The sequence below is a fragment of the Octopus bimaculoides genome, chromosome 9 (genome assembly GCF_046866305.1).
Source record: "Octopus bimaculoides isolate indiv1 chromosome 9, ASM4686630v1, whole genome shotgun sequence".
Classification (NCBI taxonomy): Eukaryota; Metazoa; Mollusca; class Cephalopoda; order Octopoda; family Octopodidae; genus Octopus; species Octopus bimaculoides.
In genome coordinates, this window is record NC_142936.1 from 70048066 (window position 1) to 70071332 (window position 23267).

Genomic DNA, 23267 nt, shown 5'->3' on the forward strand with positions numbered 1-23267 from the left:
CACACACACACACACACACTTTTTTTTGTTAACCTTGATTTTCTATTCAATTTTATTTGCATTCTCATTAAATACTATCAGGTTTGGAGATGGTTTGCTTGTTTAGTTCTTTTTTTTTTTTTACTTCTAGTGTTTAATGTGTTATGTCAACATTAATTTTCTTTTCTTTCTTTTTTCTTTTTCTTTAATTTTTCATGAGAAAAATAACCAGGTTTTTAAATTTTAACTAGAGCTGGTTTTATGTTTCAATTCTTTGTCAAGCATCTACATATTTACACAGCTGAGATTTGATAAGGATGTTCCCAATTAAATCAATAAGTTATATACATTTAGGAAGTTCATTTCGAGGACATTTCTCATTGGAAACATTTTCTGAAAGGAATCTGTGACGTGTTTTAAATAAGTATCATTCCATGAACCTTTAGAACAATCTTCAAATATTTCATTTGAACTCTTGATTTTTGCAATGACCTTATCACAAAATATTTTCAAATATTTCCACTTTAACCTTTTGAATACCATCCTGCCTGAGACTCTCCTTGGTTTTATGATACAGATTTCCACTGTTAAAGTGATTCAAATTAAAAACCTTTCATTCAAAATTTCATGTTAATCTATGTTCCAATCATCAACTTAATAAATAACAAAGGATTAAATTTGTTATCGAGCCCCTTTATTTTATTTTCTTTAGTCTTCATGGTTTCCACATAGACAAAACAGTTAGTTTCAAGTATGAATAACCATTTTTTACAATAGATATTCTCATAATTCATGTGCTTATCGTGTTTATATAAGCTCTCTAACACATACTGAATTAAATCAAAATAAATACAAAATTATCAGTTTTTCCCAGCTGGCATATATCTTAAGTAATACACGGTTTCTGTGCTTTATTGATTCTCTTGTTGATCCTTGTTGGTTTCTAGTTAAGCATAAACATCAATTGTATGGATTAGATGTTAGTGTGAATTGGTATCACAGAGACAGGGAACATAGATTTTTTAAAATTCAATTTTGTATTTATTTCTTTGCATTCAAATGTTCTTGAGCAAAACTTAAAACTGTATATTCCCCAATTTTAACAAAATACTTACCCCACACTTGTCAGAAGATTGTAAATTTTGTTTTTCACTACAGTCCCAATACAAACAGGTGATTTGGCTCATTTACTTAATGCTGAAATATTTTTTTTCTTTTAAATAAATGTTAAGAGATAAGTTGTAAATTTTATGAGTGATTTTAGCTTTCAAAGTGAAAGCAAGAACTGGAAGAATTTTAACTCCACCTTTGCAATCTATTTTATGGTTTTATATTTCTTTTTTAAATACATCCCAAAGTATGTTGGTGCTTCAGAGAATGAAAAAGGACTATACACATACACACACATATACACACACGCATGTATATTTATATACATGCACACATACACACACACATATATATACATACACACTCACATGTAAATACATACACATACATTCATACAAACACTCACATACACATATACACACACGTACACACATGTGCATGCATACACGTATGTGTGTATATGTATATATATTGTGAGGTATTTTAGTCACATATATATTTACTTTTATACTTTCACTCTTTTATCAGTTTCAATTACTGGACTGCTGCCATGCTGGGACACCACATTCAAATGTTTAGTTGATCATATCAGTCCCAGTTTATGTTTCAGTTCAGTTTGATATTTATTTTATCAATCTCTATTTACCAAGATATAAAGGGCACACAGCATAAACAACCTCAGTTTTCACATGCAATGCAAACACAATCACAAACATGAATACATATATATGTGTGTGTGTGTGTGTGTGTGTGTGTGTGTGTGTGTGTGTGTGTATGAGACCTGCTTTTGCAGTTTCTCTTTGTCCTATTCTGCTCATAACATGAAATGCAAAGTTGACTTTGGGATTTGACCTCAGAGTTCAGAAAATGGAAGCAAATACTGTGTAGCATTTTGTCCAGTGCCCTAATGACCAATACCAATTCACCACCTCTGTGTGTGTGTGTGTAGTCAGATTGTGTTCCTTCATTACCTGAAATGAGAACTGCAGTTGAAATGACTAACTAAAATACTTGAAGGCAGTGACCCTTCAATCATGAATGACCATGGGATTGCATCTAGAAAGTTCCCTTGCAAGGCATAAGTCCCAACAAGGTCGTTTATGGAAGACCAGCAGTCGCCCATGCATGCCAGTCTCCCTCCTCCATGACACTGATGGAAAGCAAAGGCCAATACAACTAGGCACCAGTGACATCACAACTCATTTCTACAGCTGAGTGAACTGGAGCAATGTGAAATAAAGTGTCTTGCTCAAATCTAGTACCAATTATAACAAACAGTGGTCATTCACTTCTCATATTCTTCACAAACATTTCTGGTCATGGGGACTATATTACCTTGCTTGGAAACAAGTGAGGGTTAACGACAGGGCAGGCATTGAGCTGTAGAAAATTTGCCGCAATAAAACTCCATCAGGTGGTGAGCTGGCAGAAACATTAGTATGCCGAGCGAAATGCTTAGCGGTATTTCGTCTGTCTTTACATTCTGAGTTTAAATTCTGCCAAGATCAACTTTGGCTTTCATCCTTTCAGGGTCAATAAATTAAGTACCAGTTGCATACTGGGGTTAATCTAATCAACTGGCCCCCTCCCCCAAAATTTCAGGCCTTGTGCCTAGGGTAGAAAAGAATAAAACTCTATCTAATCCATGATGCAAGCATGGAAAGGTAGAAGTTAAACGATGTTCAATTGGTTTTACTTTTTAACATTTCCTAATCTAGACAGACAGACAGACAAACAAACTGTATTTCCTGACATGACATCTCGTGTTTTTTGTTGGGTTATTTTAGCTTAAATGATATTTATCTTTCCGTTAGTCACTTCTTTTAATTGTAACTGTTTAAAAAGAGAAAAAAGTATGACGCTGTTTGTTACCCGACTAGTTAGTAATTGGAATTTTCTAAATGCCTATGACCGTGGAGTAATTTTTAGTATTTGGCCAGATTCTGATACAACTTGATTTTTGTGAAGTGATGTAGACAGTATTTTCAACTGTTTTAGTGTTCTACTTCAAATGTTGATTTGATCTAGACTGTTTACATATACAGGCATGCACAAACATATTCAGTTGTATGCATATGTGTACGTGTAAACACACAGATACAACATGTAAACACTAATTTTATGTTCTGTTCACCTAATTTTAGACTATAGCAATTGTTTCCTATTTAGATTTGGTTGATTGTAAGCCTGCATTGGTTTTATTTATATAACATTAAACAAACTTAATAGCTTATGTTAAAGTGTCAATCGCTACTCAAAGCACCCATATACCTCTATATTCATGTTTGTTACATTTCTTTAAAGTATCATATACCATAAGACGTTAAGTTTCTGCATTTGCCTATATTCACTAACACAATTCCATTACAATGACCAGGTCATAGTTGTAGAACAAACCTTTTTATAAACAGTTAACCAAAGAAATTAAATAAAACTGAATATAACAGTATATGAGCATTTTTTGCCCTTTTGAGACCAATCTACCTCAGGCTGTCCTTAGTTCTACTTTACAAATCCTCTCTTTTACAGTGATTTAATTAAAACTTTCTTTAAAGTTTAATGTTAATTTATGTTACAAGCACCAGTTCAGTAATGACAATAATTCATTATTTTCAAAATTTATTGAAACAAATGCAGTGTATTTCACCAGACATACATTAACAAAACCGTTAATAATGACAAATATATTTACAAAATTTATTGAAACAAATGCTGGATGTTTCATCAGAAATATAGTAACAAAAGGGTTAAAAACAACAAATGTATTTTGATAAATTCCCCTGATATTTTAAAAATTAATTGAAATAAATACAGTATATTTCAGCAGAAATTTAAGCAACTTTCATAAGATTCTTTTCTCTTCTTTTCAAAATCATTTCTTTTTGTCCCTCACTCCTAATCTGTAATATATACTTTGTTAATTTTTGTTTCGTACAGCAGAGTCTACTGAAAATGACTGAAATCTTCTCTAAATACCTACTAGGTATCACCATTAGCATCATTTGACTGTTATTAACTGATGTTGGCTGTATGAAACCAAAAACGTAAATTCTAAGTTCTAGTTAATTCTCTCTCTCAAACTTATACAGCTAGAGCCTCTATATAATTACTTAGTATTAAAAATAGCAGCCAAATCTCTCAAATCACACCAACTGTCTTTTTTTTTTTTTAAATAAAAAATAGATATTGGATAATGTCATCTATATTCAACTCAAGAAAAGGATTTCATATATACTACATTATGCAGAAATTCCTAAAGTTATATCCTGGGGGAAGAATTGCAATGAAGGTCCATGATTTCAATATAAAAGAATATAAGTGTGAAAATGTAACATTCAAAGATTATTAGAGAATCATCATTATCATTCATCCTGTTTTAGCACTTCAGTTATCATATATATTTCTTTTGAAATACACTGCCTTCATTTCAATGAATTTTTAAAATGATGAAAAATTTAGTAAAATAACTTTGTCAGTAGTTTGTTGATGTTTGGAACATAATTAAGCTGGAATTTTTGTAGTAAGTTTTAACTTAGATCAGTTTAAAACCAGGAATTTGTGTAATAGAAACAAGGGTGGTCTCAGGTGGGTTGGTATCAAAAGAGTTTTAAAAAACTGGTGTGTTTGACATAGCTATCCTCCCACTAGCATTTTTAAGGCTCCTTAAGCAACACTATTTTCCTATCCACTACACACATCTCATTCAGATTTTCCTGTCAGTTGCCCAATTATTCTTAGTTGGCAGCCAGCATTTCAAGATGAATTTATGGCCCCAGTTAAGTGTAACAGATGCCAACTCCTCACCCACATACCCACTCACCCATATCTAGGATATCCTTTAGCAACTGACCACAAATCTAGCAGACACTTTGGTGTTTTGCATAACACTATTCCTATCAATAACAGCACCTGAGAGTTTGAGAGATCTGTCAGAGAATAAACTAATTGAAGCATACAAGGTGAGGTTAATAGTCCAATTAATCTTTACTACTAATCTTTCATATCCTACTAAATAAATGACATATTTAAAGTAGCTTGTCTGACTACTTAATTAGGTCCAATATTGCTTCTGAGCAATGTAGAGGATTCATACCTAATTATTAAGGTCAGTCTCTCTCTCTCTCTCTCTCTCTCTCTCTCTCTCTCTCTCTCTCTCTCTCTCTCTCTCTCTCTCACACACATACACATACACACACACACATACACATACACATACACACACACATACACATAGTGTGAAGAGATTTCATTAAAAAGGTCTTCTAAACTAGGTCATCTTTCAAAGGCTGTTCTTTCTTTGAAAACTGTTGCCATGCTGCTACTGAAATAGATAAACAACAAATATATGAAACTGATAAAATAGTTAACATCTATAAAAATCGTAATCTGTTTACATTGCCACGGGATTAATAGTGTCTTTCTTTAATGTTATCTATTGTAAAGACTTGAGCATAAATACATATCATATTGGGATTTTTCTATCTTGGTGACTATAAATATCAGCTGTCAAGTAATCTAGTTCTTCTGACATTAGTTGATAAATTTCAAATACATGTCTCATGTTTTATTTAGTCAAATATCTTTCACATAGACTCGCATGACCTTGTCACTTTACAGTCATAAGAGAAAAATGAAACGAGAAATACGGTGACTATAGTACAGTGGAGGCCTTTTAGTATAATTTTGGATAATATTATCAAACAGTTATCATCAAAATTAGTAGTTCCCAAGCTTAACCAGGATGTTGTTATATTCTCTGCTTAATGTTATCAACCAGTTAACCCTTTTGAATCCAACCTGTCTGAAATCACCTATGGTTCTACAATATGAACGCCTAGAGATCACCCTTGGTCCATGATACAAACTATTTGAGACATTCCTGAGTCTATGATACAAACTAACTGTTAAGGTGATCCAAATTAAAATGTTCCATCACAATTTCATGTTAATTTATGCTCTGAACATGTTTTATACTGACAAAGCTATATTCTAAATTTTCCATTATTTACAAAATTGACTTAACCCCTTTTGTTACCAAATTTTTGCTCAAATCCACTACTTTTGTTTCAATTAGTTTTGAAAATATTGGATAATGTAGTAAAATTACTGCATTGTCATTATTAATCAGGCATTTGGAATATAAATTAAAATGAAATTTCAATGGCGGGTTTTAATTTGGATCACTTTAAAACAAGAAAGTTGTCTCATAAACCAAGGGTCGTCTCACACAAGTCGGTTTTAAAAGGGTTAAAGGCAGCATATTTCAACAGAAATATGGGAACAAAAGCATTAATGGCTCCCTCTCCAAGTAATCACAATAAGCAGCTTTTACTATTGAAATAGTTAAAATGTGCCTTAAAAAAAAAAAAAATTATGATCATAAAGTTACTGAAATACCTCATTAAAGTATTAAGACAAGTTAATTACCAAGTGAATACCTTCATAAGGTCCCAAAATCTATACACTCCCCTCTTACTCCTTTTATAATTAAACCTACACAATGAAAGGTTGACATAGGTTATTGTTTAACTCTTATAGTATTAATACAAGTTGATCAGCAAACCTACTACACTCGCCCCTTCTTTCATATCTTCATAATTAAATCAACAAAGTGTAGAAGTGTTGAAATAGGTTATTATTTAATCCTCGTTAAAGCATTAACACTAGTTGATTAGTAAGGGGATACCTTCATTAGTACCGAAAACCTGCAACACACTCTCTTTTGATGTTTTGTTGATTAAATCAACACAGTAGAAGGTTGCTAATAGGTTTTCTTTAACCTTTGGTCCTTACTGAGCTGATTTTTTATCAAAGGTATTCTGGTTACAACTTTCCTGGGGTAGGTGAGGTTGACATTTTCATTCTAGGACGACATTATCTAATGGGTTCTTCTGCAAATCACACAGGATCCTTTTACCCAGAAGATTTTGCTGCTAGTTTGAGCTGGTCAAACAATTACATCGAAGTTTTTTTGGTTGGTTTGGGTTTTTGCTTGAGTCACTCAGTTGATCTTAATTTGAGCTGTAGACATTTAGCACAAATTTTTGTATATCCTCAAAGCTTCATGAAAATTTTCTGTGTAATATACAAAGTATAGAGGACTCTATCTTAACTTTTAAAGCATGGAATTAAGACATCACTCCTCTCTGCAAATAAAATGGTTCTAATTCTAATACAAGTTTCTCTGTGCTAGAATATTATTAACACTCTGTCGGTTATGACGACAAGGCTTCTGGTTGACCTAATCAATGGAGCAGCCTGCATATGAAATTAACGTGCAAATGGCTGAAGACTCCACAGACACATGTGCCCTTAACATTGTTCTCAGGGAGATCCAGTGTGACACAGAGTGTGACAAGGCTGGCCCTTTGAATTTATAGATGCTACTTGTTTTTGCCAGCTGAGTGGACTGGAGCAACATGAAATAAAGTATCTTGCTAAAGGACACAACACGCCACCAGTAATCGAACTCATGACCTTATGGTTGAAGATGTGAAGGAAGCAGTTCTTAAATGGTTGCATGGCAGACTGAAAACCTTCTTCTTGGAGGGAATACACAAGCTTGTGGACCACTGGACCAAGTGCATTGAAAAGGAAAGAGACTATGTAAAAAAGTGATTCTGTGTAAATACATTAAAAAAAACTGGAGTGCATATAACTTTTGACTCTTCCTCATGTGTGTGTGTGTGTGTGTGTGTGTGTGTGTGTGTATATATATATATATATATATATATATATATATATATATAGATATATATATATATATATATATATATACACATGAGGGGGTGCTTAAAAGTTCTTAATTTTAAGGGTATCGTGAAAGGTCTGGCTGGAGGCCCAACCTTTCGAATCCTTTTACAGGGCTTAGAAAAACTGAAGGACCACTGCAATAGGTGTGTGAATCCGAGGGGGGAATATGTTGAATAAAATCATAATTAACTGATCCTTTTACCCAAAGTGAGGAACTTTTCAGTGCCCACTCATATGTTCCTGGACTTGTACATAATTACATGCTAGATTTAAACTAAGAACCTTAAAGACTATATTTTTTCTACCAGGCTACACTGATGTATCTACATCAGCTCAACCCTTTTGTTTCCAGATTTCTATTGAAACACTGTCATTGTTTCAATTATTTTCAATAAGTTTCTGCAAAGCTTAACTTTTTTATCCTTTTATTACCAAATTCCTTTTGAAACATATTTTGTTTCAGATTATTTTGAAAATGAGGAAGAATTCACTAAAATAACTTTGTCATTATTAAGATCGGTTTTAATATAGATCATTTTAAAACATGAAGTTTGTATCATAGAAGTAATGGGCAGTCTCAGGCAGGTTGGTCACAAATGGGTTCATATGATTGCCATTACTGTAAGGTTAATCTAAATAACCCAAAATTTCAGCAGTAATTGTTACTTTTCAGTCTAACAACTTGGCTAAATGCATACCCAATTTATTACTGCACATACTTACCAATAAAGGTAAAGAAGACACACCTGAAAGACAACTAAATACAGACAAACGTGTACATACACTGATGCACACACACACACACACACATCTACACAGTCTGCCACACATTTCGACACACATTTACTTTCTTTCTCTCTCTCTCTCTCTCTTTCTCTCTCTCTCTCTCTCTCTCTCTCTCTCTCTCCCTCTCTCTCTCACACACACACACACTTCAAAAGGTATTTTTTCAACCTGATTACACATCTAACACTCAAATATTTGTTTAACAGGCTAGTGTTTATTAACCTCATTTTTTTTCATTTTTTTAAATCTTATTTTTTAATAGTTGTTTTGGCCATTTGCCTACCGCCACGTTGGGGCAATGCCATCTCTATTTTCCCTTTTTTATTTTCATAGTTTTTTGTTATTTTGTTTGTTTTTCATAATCACCACTTGGTTTGGTTAACTTATTACTTGCAGGAAAAACAAATTTAATATTAAAACATTAATATTTATTTATTTATTTATTCATTTATTTATTTATTAAAGTCTATTTATTTCAGTATTAACTTAGCACTTCAACTGTTCATTGAATTTTGCAGTTTTAAATTTTCCCTGGATGACTTTCAGATCTATTTTACTAATCCTGAGTATTCTTCCAGTTTCATCTTTCTCAGCTGAAGTTATTGACATAATTTAATTTAATTAGTATTATATATTTATTTAATTACTTTTGAATCTTCCTTTTCTTGACTATCATTTATCTCCTAAATCTATTCTGTAGTGCTTCACCAAGAACACAACAGTTATAGCTTAACATTTTTAACTATTTTTGTTACCATTGTTGCAATATATTGCATTTATTTTAATTAATTTTGAATATAATGGAAAATTTAGTAAAATAATTTTGATATTATTAAGTTGATATTGAGAAGGAGTGGCTGTGTGGTAAATAGCTTGCTTACCAACCATATGGTTCCAGGTTCAGTCCCAGTGCGTGACACCTTGGGCAAGTGTCTGCTACTATAGCCTCAGGCCGACCAAAGTAAATGTGTGTTGAAATGTGTGGCAGACTGTGTAAATGTATGCATCAGTGTGTGTACACGTTTGTCTGTATTTAGTTGTCTTTCAAGTGTGTCTTCTTTACTTTTATTGGATTTTGATAGACAGAAACTGAAAGATGCCCGTCGTATATATATGTGTGTGTTTGTGTGTGTCTGTGTTTGTCACCCCCACCATCGCTTGACAACTGATGTTGGTGTGTTTATGTCCCCGTAATTTAGCTGTTTGGCAAAAGTGATCGATAGAATAAGTACCAGGCTTACAAACAATAAGTCCTGGGGTCAATTTGTTCGACTAAAGGTGGTACTCCAGCATGGCTGCTGAAACATAAAAAGGAGCATGAAATTTTACTTTAAAATAGGAAGCATGTATCATAGAACCACAGGTGGTCTCAGGTGGATTTATCTTTTACTTTTATCAGTCATTGAACCATGGCCATGCTGGGGCACCACCTTGAAGGGTTTTGGTTGAACAAATCAAGCCCAGTTCTTACTTTTTTATTTTTAAGGTTAAGTACTTGTTTTGTCAGTCTCTTTTGCTGAACCATTAAGTTAAGGGTATATAAACAAACCAACACTAGCTATATACAATGGACTTCCACACAGTTTCTATTTACCAAATTCACTCACAAGGCAATTGGTCAGCCCAGGCTATAATAGAAGGCACTTGACCAAAGTGTCACTCAGTGGGACTGAACTCAAAACCACATCATTGCATAGCAAGCTTCTTAACCACACAGCCATGCCTGTGTCTATAAAAGGGCCAAACTTTGAAATAATGTTGTTATTTAATGCTTGGATATATAAATGCCTGGGTGTATAAGTGTGTTGTATGTGAATGTAGGCTTGTGTATGAATCAGGAATTGAAACATGTAGGATTTTAAATTGGTGGTTTATTCAAATTATTGAAGTCTAACAATTGTTTACTTTGACAATAACAACAACAACAATAATAATAATGATAATAATCTGCATAAATAACATTTTGTTTAAAATATTTTATTAACTGTTGCACTCTCTCTCTCTCTCTCTCTCTCTCTCTCTCTCTCTCTCTCTCTCTCTCTCTCTCTCTCTCTCTTTCTCTCTCTCTCTCTCTCTCTCTCTCTCTGCTTCTAACTCAGTGATATACTTACTGCTCTTTAAATTCTTTTCCATGGTCTATCATTCCTGTTGATTGTAATGATTATATTTTTGAAAGAAATATTCTCCAGTTATTTATGGCATCAAAACATTTATAGATAAATCATGCAAATATATGTAAATATAATTCTTTCAATGATTAAGCAATTATGTAATTGATATGCAATAGCTATTGTATATTTGTATATACACACACACCCCAACAGGTACAACACCAACTTTCTGGAAACTAATGGTTCAGACCCTCTTGTAATCTACACTAACTTATGAGCAGGTACTTCAAATGCCTGTGACTGCCAGACTTGTCTACTAGTACCTTGCACAGTACAGTATTAATAAACTTTTATCATTTATACTGGAGGCATATGGTTTAGTGGTTAGGGTATTGGACTCATGATTGTAAAATTGTGGTTTCAATTCTTGGACCAGGCTATGTGCTGTGTTCTTGAGAAAAACACTTCATTTCATGTTGCTCCAGTCCATTGAGCTGGCAAAAATGAGCTTAGCCTAGAGAGGGGTGGGCTCTGCTAGGTTTTCTCGCCCAAGATATGCTGTATGGCCAAAGTGCTCCAATGACCCCCAAGGGGTTAAGGGACTTGACAATTGTCAAAAATCATTTATACTAAATGAAATACAGATACCTGTATTTCATTTAATGGTTTAAGCAACATTAATATTTGCTTAATTCAAAGTGTGACCAACCCAGGAAAACAATGTTGTACCTGTGTGTGTGTGTATATATATATATATATATATATATATATATATATATATATATATATATATGATGGGTTAGCAATTATTTATGGCATCAAAGAATTTATAAATAAATCATGCAAACATATGTAAATATAATTAAGCACAATGATAGTCTATGGATTTTCTTCTTTCTTCTCTATGATTTTCATGTATGAAATGTTAGGATGTCTACCTATTTATGAAGGACTACCACGCTAACATCAAGCTTTCTGCTTATTTATATGTATTTACATTTGTAAAACTTATTTATAAATGCTTTGATGCAATAAACAACATCTGTCCATCATTCATTTTTATCTTTATAGCACAGTCAATGCATTTTTTATGACCAACACTTATTTACCTGGATTATGTTTTCCATGATTTAACTCTGAATTTTAGGTATCCCATCTGGTTTGAGCACTAATCCATTTGTATCTTATTTCTTTTGACATATTCTTACACAAACACACACCAAACACATGACCAGTCAGCAGTGCTTTTCTTCCTACATCATTATCATTTTAATGTCTACTTTTCTATATTTGCATGGGTCTGACAAAATCTGTTGATGCAGATTTTTGTTGGCCATATGCTCCTCCTGTTGCCAAGTCTCACCTGTTTCCAAACAAGATAATATTTCCTCCAACTCCTTGAAAACAGCATGTTTCCATGGAAATCTGTTACTGAACTGCAACCATTTATAATGACAATGTTTGTTTGCAGTTAGTGCATGGTGTCAAAGGCAGTGAGACAGACACAAAGACATGCATTCACACTCATGCACACTTTCAGTTTCCATCTACCAAATTCATTCACAACCTTTTGCTCAGTCTAAAGCTATAGCAGAAGACCCTTTGCTAAGGTACCATGCAGTAGGCCTGAACCTGAAGCCATATGGTTGCAAAACAATCTCCTTAACCACACATCTATACTTGTGCTTATTCTTTTACCTTTGGTTCGCTTTTTGAAATACATAAATTTGTATCAAAACACTTGCCCTGTCATGGGTGACTAGCAAACCTTAAGACTTTCTGAATGGTACACCTTTACAATAAATTATTTTCAAAATTTGTTTAGTAATGCAGAGGCAGTGAGCTAGCAGAATCATTAGCATGCTGGGCAAAACGCTTAGTGGCATTTCATCTATCTTTACATTCTGAGTTCAAATTCTGCCAAGGTTGACTTTGCCATTCATCCTTTTGGAGGTCAATAAAATAAGTATCAGTTGAGCACTGGGGTCACTGTAATTGACTTAACCCCATCCTCAAACCTGTTGGCCCTGTGCCAAAATTTGAAGCCAATATTTTTAAGTAATGTAAAGGCAATGAACTGGCAGAATCATTAGCATGCCCGATAGATGCTTAGCAGCATTTTGTCCATATTTACTTTCTGAGTTCAAATTCACCAACATCAACTTTGCTTTGCATCCTTTTGGGGTTGATAAAATAAGTACCAGTTAAGCTCTGAGTACAATGTAATTGACCCCCCAAACTTGCTGGCCATGTGCCAAAATTTGAAACCTTATGATGAGGGCTGTCTCATGCAGCCCAATTCTCATTAAAGGTTGCCCATGTCTGCACTAGACTAAGCAGTCTTAGATAAATTGCTTAATCCAGCATTTTCACCTAAGTTGCTACTTGGAAGGTTTTAAGATTTTGAAATATTGTCAGATCTAGAGCATGAAACCAAAATTTGATTGACGAATTGACTAAAATTCTAAATTAACTACTTGTCAGAATTTTAGAATCTTATCATTATCTTGATGTCCACTTTTCCATGTTTGCATGGGTTGGATGGTGTTAAGGCAGATTTTTCTATGGCCTGATGCACCTCTTGCTGCCAACCCTCACTTGATTCCACTCATCACTTATTTTTTCATCATCAGACATGTTTTAGCAAAATATTGAAACACGCACATATTCACACATATATATGTACAATGGGATTCTTTCAGTTTCCATTCACAAGGATTTGGTCATCTCATGATTCTAAGTGCCAAACAGTGGGACTGAACCTGTAATTATGTGATTTGGAAGCAGACTTTTTGGCCACACAGCCACAATCATGACAACAAATACAATAAAAAATTAAAATTTGTGTTGTTTTTTAAGTCTAATTATAAAAGACTGCTGTAAAATCTTTGAAAGGGGTTATTCATAAGGGCACTGCTAATAGTGGCCTACATTCTCATTTGTATATTGGTCACATTAATATCTTCTGTACCAGCAAAGAGTCCTCTTTAGTTATCTGTGTCTTGGTTACCAACTGTAAAAATACTTGCATGTAATATATTTATTCTTTCAGATAATTAATAAAAGAACTGAAGTGCCGGTATGTAATCCCAAACATGCTCTCTGTCTGATAAAAAAAAAATTTCCAGGGTCAATTGCTTTATATTTACAATTATTTTTTTCAATGATATGACTCCTGGGCATGCATTCATAAAAACTAAAGTTTTTTTTTTTTTTGTGCAATTGTGCAGCCTTTTCACTAAGACTTCACTCCCAAAGCTTTGAACCAGATACTTTTCCCCACTATACTCTCACTAAAAACTTACTTTCTTTTTCAAACACTGCTTTTGCTTTCAACTAAAATCTACATATTAATTTTTCTAATAACCAACACAATTGTCCATTGATGTTCAACACAGATACTATATATCATTGTTTCTCAGGTAATATTTATAATAGTATTATAAATTTTATATTGTTTCATGTTAAAGAAAAGAAACTTTTATCTTCATGCAGAAGTAACTATTTTCAGATTTTGAAATTCTAACAAATGACATAGGTTTTAATAAAATTCTCCTGTTAACTTTCTTCCTTTAACCCATTCATTACTATATTTCTATTGAAATCATTGCCTTGGTTTCAATTAATTTTGAAAATAATGAAGAACTCAGTAAGATAATTGTCAGTATTAAACTAGTGTAAGGAAAATAAATCAACATTCAGTTTTGATGGAAGGTTTTAATTTAAATCACTTTATAAGTTTGTATCGTGGAATGAGGAATGGTCTCAGACATGTTGGTATCGTAAAGGTTAAATGTATTTTCCAAATTAGTTGATGAAATCAGTTCATGATAGACTAAGAAAGCAGGTAAGAGTTGATGAAATTAGTTCATGATGTACTAAAAAAGCTAGCAAGAGGAACATTAAATGGCTAAGGGTTATATCAAGTAACAGTTTCTTACATTAGCTACAGGAATAGGCATGTCTGTGTGGTTAAAAAGCTTGATTTGCAATCATGCGGTCCCATTGTGCAACACCTTGGGCAAGTGTCTTCTACTACAGCCCTAGGCCTGCCAATGTTTTGTGAGTGAATTTGGTTAACATAAACTGTGTAGAAGCCAATTATATGTGAGTGTGGTCCACACCATCTGACAACTGGTGTTGGTTTGTTTATGTCCCTCATAACAGAAGCAGTTTGGCAAAAGAGTCTGGCAGAATATGCACCAAATTTTAAAAATATGTACTGAGGTTGATTTGTTTGATATAATCTTTCAAGGCTATGCCCCAGCATGGCCACAGTCAGTTGACTAAAACAAGTAAAAGATAAAAAGATTAGCACAAAGGCATGTATTTTGTAAAGGGGAAGAGTATAGTTGATTGATCATGGCCTTTGTACCCTCCTAGTACTCATTTATTTTACTTTTAACCAAACACTGAATAGAATATGATTGATTTCTAACATAGGCACTTGGTGACAAATTATTGTGAGGTAAGTGTTTCTGGCTGATGGAGTCCATCAGATTAAATGCATTACAGTATGTAGTTTTCATCTTATTTCTAACATAGATGCAAGTATGACCTTCACAGTCCTGGTCAGTTCAGTGCAAGGCACTTTGAACAACTATCTTTTACCCTAACCTCATTCTGGCCAATGCTTTGAGAATAGTATTTGGAAGATAGAAATCGTGTGGAAGACTACTAAAGTCAGTAAATAGTGGGGTTGTGTTAACGCACGTGGAGAAATAATAGGAAAATGAAAAATAAGGCAGAATACTAAACTAGAAGCATATTTTAATAAAGATTTCTAACCGGCTTTCATTGCGAAGCAAATTTTCAAGAAGGAGAATGAAAATGTTTTTTTACAAAGAAGTACAAAATGAAATTAATATATAAAAAAAATAATATTATATAAAAAAATAAATATACCAATACATTATATTGTCTTTGAGCTTTTGAAGTTCAGTGGTAATTAATGTATATAATGGTTGGAAAAATAAGGATGCATGAGAATTCTTTGTAAAAAACATTTTCATTCTCCTTCTTGAAAATTTGCTTCGCAATGAAAGCCGGTTAGAAATCTTTATTAAAATATGCTTACAGTTTAGCATTCTGCCTTATTTTTCATTTTCCTATATATATATATAATCACTATTGTCATTTAATGTTCAATTTTTCATATTTGCGTAGCTTGGAGAGAATTTGTTGGGGTAAAGTTTTTATGGCTGGATGCCATGAAAACTTGCCCAAGGTACTGCTCATTGATATTGAACCTGAAATCACACAGTTAGAAAACAAACAATATTTGAAGTGTGTATAGAGTAGAGAAAATAATGGTAATGTGTTTTGCTTATAAGTTAGCTTCCATGGGAATCAAGTCTACAAAATGGTTTCAATATAGGAATCTATGGCTGGAGTTCTTTCATTTAACTTGCATATCTAAGTTCATTTTTTATTGATCATAAAGAACAGCAGTTTTCTGTCATTTAAGAAAAGATTTTATATTATATAATACCATGTATATGTTTAAATCTTTTTGTGTTAATTAGTTTTAAAAGCATAAATTTTTTTGAAGTAATATTTTTCTGAGCAAAGTGATCTAAATTAAAAATTGCACCATGATACAATTCACTCTGCTAGAAATTTGGAAACATGCTATACTGCTTGGCATTCGTGTTGGAAGATCCAATACAAGCATTTCAGAGTGTTTGGGTGTCAATCTGAGGACATGTACCAAGAATTTTATCAATTATATAACAATTTTTTATCATGCTTAAATTTGTTGAGTCAATTAGTTTTAAAATCCTAAATTATTTAATTCATTTTCATAACCTAAATTTGTGTTAATTTTTAATTTTTTACGTAATCCTAATTTGTGTTAATAACTTTTAAAATCCTAATTTGTTTGTTAATTACTTTTAAAATCCTAAATTAGTTAATTAGCTTTTAAAAAGCTAATTTTGAATTAATTACTCTCAAAGTCCTAAATTTGTGTTAATTTTGAAATCCTAAAGTAATTAGCTTTAAATAGCTAAATTTGTGTTAATTATTTTTAAAATCCTAAATTTGTTTGTATTAATTGCTTTTAAAATCCTAACTTTACATTTTTATGATGTTTGTTGTGCCAATGAATTGATGTATGGATTCTGTTTTATCTAACAATCTTTTGCATGCTATCTCATACGTCTACACAAACAAATGCTATAGATTTTAACAATGTAAAATATTTATTGTCTGAGGATAATATATCTCTGTCCTATTCTGTTCTGGAATTTTAAAAGAATGAGTAAAAATGGAAGGGGAAGAACAATCAAAGATCTTGACCAAAAAACTTGTGGTTGACTGTGTCATTAAGAAGCTTACTTTTCAACCACATGGATTTTGGGTTCAGTTCCACTGCACAGCACCTTGAGGAAGTGTCTTTCTACTATAGCCCCGGACTGACTAATGCCTTGTGAGTGATCTGAGAGTTGTGGATGGAAGCTGTGTGTAAGCCTATGTAATGTAGCAGTTTGGCAAGAGATCAAAGGATGATAAGTAACAGACTTGAGGAGAAAAAAATATTCCACTAAATCCTTTAAAGTAGTGCCCCAGCATGGCCACAATCCACTGACTGAAACCAGTGAAAGATAGTCAATCTAACTTATTTTATAAACTAAGAGTAACAGCCTTTCTCTTTTTTTTTTTCATTTATTTTGAGAATTTTCTTAATAACATGTCTTAATATCCAAATAATACTGTCTTCATATGTTTTTGACTCAGAAAAAAGTTCTCCCTGTTTGACTTTTTGTCTAACACACTGAACTACAAATGATTTTGGCAGAGTACAGACACCCTATGCCAGTTTTTATCATTCAGCAGATTCAGAGAAGTAGTGCACCTTCCAGATAACACTTGTGTTGTTGTTAACTCCTCACGCATCAGCTTTGATTAGCCCCTTTTGATACCAATTCATTTGAGACTGTGCCTGGTTCAATGGTACAGACTTTTTGTTTTAAAGTGATTTAAATTAAAAACTTCCATCTGAATTTCATGTTAAGTTATGTTCCAAACTCTAACTTAATAATGACAAAGTTATTTTAGTAAATCCTTCATAATTTTCAAAATTAATTGAAACAGAAGCACTGTATTACCACAGACATATCATAACAAAAAGATTAGAACTAACTTCATGATAAATGTAATTCAATCTTTTTATGTATCAGGGACTACATTATCGAAGATGAATTCAAGATAATGTGAAGTGGGGTAATTTAAGGGACATTTGGCTGCTGTTTCTAGCAGGTCAAGCAATCATGTAATCTTCAAATTCTCTGTTATTGACACACATTGACTAAAATTATCGAATCTTGAGGTGATATTGTTCTTATCTAACCATGAAAACATGTTGCCAGGATAACTACCACACTTAACATGGCTGCAGCGAAGACCTATCTCTTGGATTATTGACTTCAGAGCCTTGTTTCTGGTATTCTTATTATTCATTGAACAGGATACTTATTTCTGCTTACCTTAGCTTAACTATAGTGGTGACACTATCTCTCATAGTCAAATAAAATGCTGGAATATCTGTGTGTAATGTGGAATAGTCCTGCTTGCACTCGTTCCATCACTGAAAGTCTATAAGCAATCAGAACCAAGACCCAGATCCATTTGTAAGGCAGAGATAGTTTGAACTGTGCTCTGCTTCTGATAATCCCATTTCCTTCTCCCGATCCATAGCAAGATTTGATCTCAGTGCTGCTTGCTAATGAAACATTAATTATATAGTGCTCCCACCCCTTAAAGTATCAGTTCTACCTACTGTTGTTATCTGTTTTACTTCTAAAATGCTTAAATTAAATTATCAAAATACAGTTAAATAAAAAAAAAAAAGGGTTCTTTTTTTACATTTTTTGTCAGCAATGGAAGGGTACTACCCATGGCCCTATATTTTTAAAGGTATTCCAAGGCTGATGAGAGGAAGGAAAGAAGTTATCTTCAAACAAGTAACCTGGCTCAAATGTTTGCAACTGTGAACACCACTGAAGGTGATGGGATAAAACTGAGAGATGGATGAAGCCTTTTTCAGCTTAAGTCTATCTAAGGATTAAGGGTATGTTTGACATAAAAGAAAAAAATGAAATTTTCCTACATACACAAAACACTTTCACACACGAATGGCTATGTAGTTGAGAAGCTTGCTTCTCATTTTTGTGGTCTCAAGTTCAGTCCCACTGCATGGCATCTTTGACATGTCTTCTTTATTCTAGCCCAGGTCAACCAAAGCCTTGTGAGTGGAATTGGTAGATAAAGAAAGAAAGAAGCCCATCGTGTGTGTGTGTACCCTTGTCTTGACATCATGCAATGGTTGTAAATGAGCATAACTCATGCAAACACTATAGTTTGTTTCCTGTCATCCATGAAAAACATGTCAGACCATAGAAAAATCTGTCTCGATAAATTCCATCAAACCTATGCACACATGGAAAAGTGGATGTTAAAATGATTGCAAATAGAGCTTTGGTATTTTAGGAATTCTGAATTTCTCTCCATGCAAAATTCTTTTATTGAAACATCTGACCCAAGCATTTATGCTTTCAGTCTGATTTTACATTGTTTTCTGTGTGTATGACATTAAAAGAAGTTCTTAAAATTTATTTTACGTCTTGATACGAAGGTCACACTAGCCATGGGGGCTATGTTGGTGGATGTCTGATCGCATAGACTTAAGTTCAAGTCTTACTTTGTAAAGTTGTGTCCCTGATGCAATAAGCCTGCATACTTTAAATTAACAAACAAATAAAAAGAGTTAAAAAAACAGATCTAGGTTCACTTCAGCATTTGAGGAATTAAGAATCCTGATACATAAACCTGCTTACTTCAAACTGACAAACAAATGAAAAAAGTTAAAAAAACGAGTTCGAATTCACTTCAGCTTTTGAGGGCTTAACTGTGGGAAGGGCATCTGCATGCTAGATATTTGCTCCTCATGCAAACATCATCATCATTTAGCATTGGTATAGACTGGAAGGTCAACAGATTCTGGCAAGCCAGAGGATTGCGTCAATCACCAAACTTACTTTGGTATGATTTCTACAGTTGAATGTCCTTCATGCCAACCACTTTACAGTTTTTTTTTTCTTTTGGTGAATTTTGCATAACACAAATTTTAGTGTGGTCACCAAGTAACTTACAAGACCTCTTGACTTAGTGAGAGCGACTATATATAGTAGGTGATGAGAAGCCAAAGTAAGTTAGAAACAAAAAGAAAAATTATTTTTGTTTTATCCTCTTGTAAGAGCTAGAACTGGTTTCCACAAACATCCTACCATTCCGTCTTGTATCTCAGTTTGGTACTCCACCACCCAAGTCAGTCAGTCACTCACACACTTCTACCTGCTAAATGTAATAAGTTTCTTTGCTGTATTTATCCCAGAACAGGGCATCTGTGGTGCCATTTAGGACTCCTGATTCTTCAACTGGGAGGCCCATATATTGAAATGTTTAATCTTCATTAGTATATTTTATATTTGAACATTTCCTGATTGTTAAGGCAACATCTTTGTTTTCTCATATTTCTAAAATTCATCTCATTATCTCTATTACTGAGAATGTAGATGTATAAACATATGGAATTTTACCTGAATTTGATTGGGAGTTATCTTGTACAACTTGTTCTAATGACTGCAAGTATGGCAGCAACTTATTTCTTTTATTTTGCTTGCTAGCTTACTTCCTTCCATTATTACCCACAGGTATCTGATTTCTTCAGCTGTTTGTCTATACACCCAACCTATATATGTAGATAACAAACACAGGGTCTGTTTGTGTAAACATATCTATTTATAGTGATGAAACCAGTGCTAACATGTTATCTTAAAGATAGCATTTTTGTAATGTTTATATGCTTTTATATATAATTTCTTTTTAACCATTACATTTTTTTCAAAAAATGGAAATTGTTAGAGCATTGAAGAAAATGCCTTGCTGTATTTGATCTGGCCCTTTATTTTCTGAGTTTAATTCCTAGTGAGGTCAACTTTACCTAACTCTACCTTTCATCTTATGCCCAAATTAGAAGTCACATGTCCCTTTAAAAAAAATGTATGGGTATCCTTTTATTCTTTTACTGGTTTCAGTCAGTCATTGAATTGTGACCATAGTGGGTCACTGTTTTGAAGAGGTTACTTAGTCACATTGCCCCCCAGTACTATTTTCACTTTGATATTTCCATTATGGATATATAAGTTTCATTTCTTGTGAGTGTGGCTACATATATGTGTATGTGTAATTGTTCTTTTTCATGTATTTGTGTCTATATATGTGTCAGTATACATTTCTGTATACTTACATATATGTGTGTATGTATGTGTGAGAGAGAGCGAGTTTATAAATTGCCTGTGAATGTGTCTGTGTTTTCATATCAGTTTGCATTTAAATATCTACCTGTATATTTCCATTCATGTGTGTATGGGGTGATTGACATAAACACACAATGCCAATACTTAGTTATTGTGCAGTATCAACTTTTTTTCTTTTTTGTGTATATGTATTTATGTGTTGATATTTATTATTTGTCATTTAGCAACCACAATTATCACTTATGGAACTAGGTACCGTCAGAAATGTTTTATTTTTTAATTTGTGACACGTTCATCATCATCATCATCATCTTCATAGTTAATATCACAATTCTTTTGCTTTTAAGTTTACTTATTGATACCTTTTCATAACAATGCATATATGTTTGTGTGTATGCATGCACACACACACACACATGGTTATATGCATGTTTGTGTTAATATTGTAATTGCTTTTAATTCTGTAAATTTATTTGCATTTATGTATTGACACATTATGTATTGACACATTATATATTTGAAAGTGCGTGGCTTAGTGGTTAGGGTATTCGGCTCACAATTGTAAGGTTGTGAGTTCAATTCTTGGCAAAGCATTGTGTCCTTGAGCAAGACACTTTATTTCACATTGCTCCAGTCCTCTTGACTGACAAGAATGAGTAGTGCCTGTATTTCAAAGGGCCAGCTTTGTCACACTGTGTGTCATGCTGAATCTCCCTGAGAACTACCTTAACGGTACATGTGTCTGTAGTGTGGAGTACTCAGCCACTTGCATGTTAATTTCACAAGTATGCTGTTCTGTTGACTGGATCAACTGGAACCCTCATCATAACCAACAGAGTGCCAGTATGTATTGATATTTCTTTATTTTGTGTGTGTGTGTGTGTGTGTGTGTGTGTGTGTGTGTGTGTGTGACCCAGTTTGTCATGGGTCAGGTGAGTATTTTGTCAGTGATACATCAGATTTATGTAGGTTTCCATTTTAAACACTGAAAGAAATATGTATCCATTGTAATGAGCAAGGTTATATTGATAGTAGAATATCAGATAAAGATATTTTTGGTCTTATGGTCTATTTTAAATGCAGTTATGTGTTAGATTAATATTGTAGTTTATAGTTATTAATAAAAATAATTAATTGAGGTTAATTTTTTGGAGACAATAATGGCACTCCGTCACTTACGACGATGAGGGTTCAGTTGATTTGATCAATGGAACAGCCTGCTCATGAAATTAAGGTGCAAGTGGCTGAGCACTCCACGGACACGTATACCCTTAACATAGTTTTCAGGGATATTCAGTGTGACAAGGCTGGCCCCTTTGAATTACAGGCACAACAGAAACAGGAAGTAAGAGTGAGAGAAAGTTGTGGTGAAAGTGTACAGCAGGGTTCACCACCACCCCTGCCGGAACCTCGTGGAGCTTTAGGTATTTTTGCTCAATAAACACTCACAACGCCCGGTCTGGGAATCGAAACCACGATCCTATGACTGCGAGTCCGCTGCCCTAACCACTGGGCCATTGTGCCTCCACTTGGTGACACCACCAGCATGAAAAACAATAGTTAGTAATTCCTATGCAATGAGGAAAAGGCATTTGTTCATCATAATTTTAGCATCCATTTTTGCATAGGTGAAATGGAATTCTTTGAGGCAGATTTTCACTGGGGCTTAAAGCCAAAACAAAGAGAGCTTGAACACATGCCACAAGGCATTTCATTTGATGCCCTAATGACTACTGATTTTCTACCTTTAGTTATGATACTACAAGAATATATCAATAATTATTATTTTTGAAAATGCAACTACAGCTGATAAATTTCTCTGCTGCTAGAGTACAGATAGCTAAGTAAATAGGATAGTGGACAACCAGTTGAGAAGTTGGGGGCTTATATCATGTCCTCACTACTATATTGAAGTCATGACCATGAGACGAAACTCTCAAATGGCCCCGTCCACCTAGCTGTAACTAGGTATCACAGTGAAGGAAAGACTTGATATTAAAAGCATTTGACAAGTTAATCATTAGTTTGGATAGCTGAGTTCATCAAGCACACACTTCTCCCCTGTGGGAAAAGCTATCTATGATAGACCAGTGCCCCAGCCAAGATAGTACTTTTTTTCTCACTACATAAAACTACAAAAACTAAAAATAAATAAGTATTACATCATTGTGGTATGAAAATGGATTTTCTTAGCACTTGAAATTGTGTC

At 33.5% G+C, this 23267-nt stretch overlaps 1 protein-coding gene across 2 annotated transcripts in view; it reads left to right on the top strand.

Moving 5' to 3' along the window:
* LOC106868043 (guanine nucleotide-binding protein subunit alpha-13) overlaps positions 1–23267 on the top strand; it is a 122719-nt gene that overhangs the window by 20322 nt on the left and 79130 nt on the right. Inside the window, exon 2 of one of the 2 annotated variants that reach the window (XM_089357677.1) lies at positions 13792–13818. The exons of the other annotated variant lie outside the window; for it this stretch is intronic. Coding sequence (XP_089213803.1) covers positions 13792–13818 — 27 coding nt within the window. The remainder of the gene's footprint in view (positions 1–13791; positions 13819–23267) is intronic. 2 annotated transcript variants of the gene reach the window in all.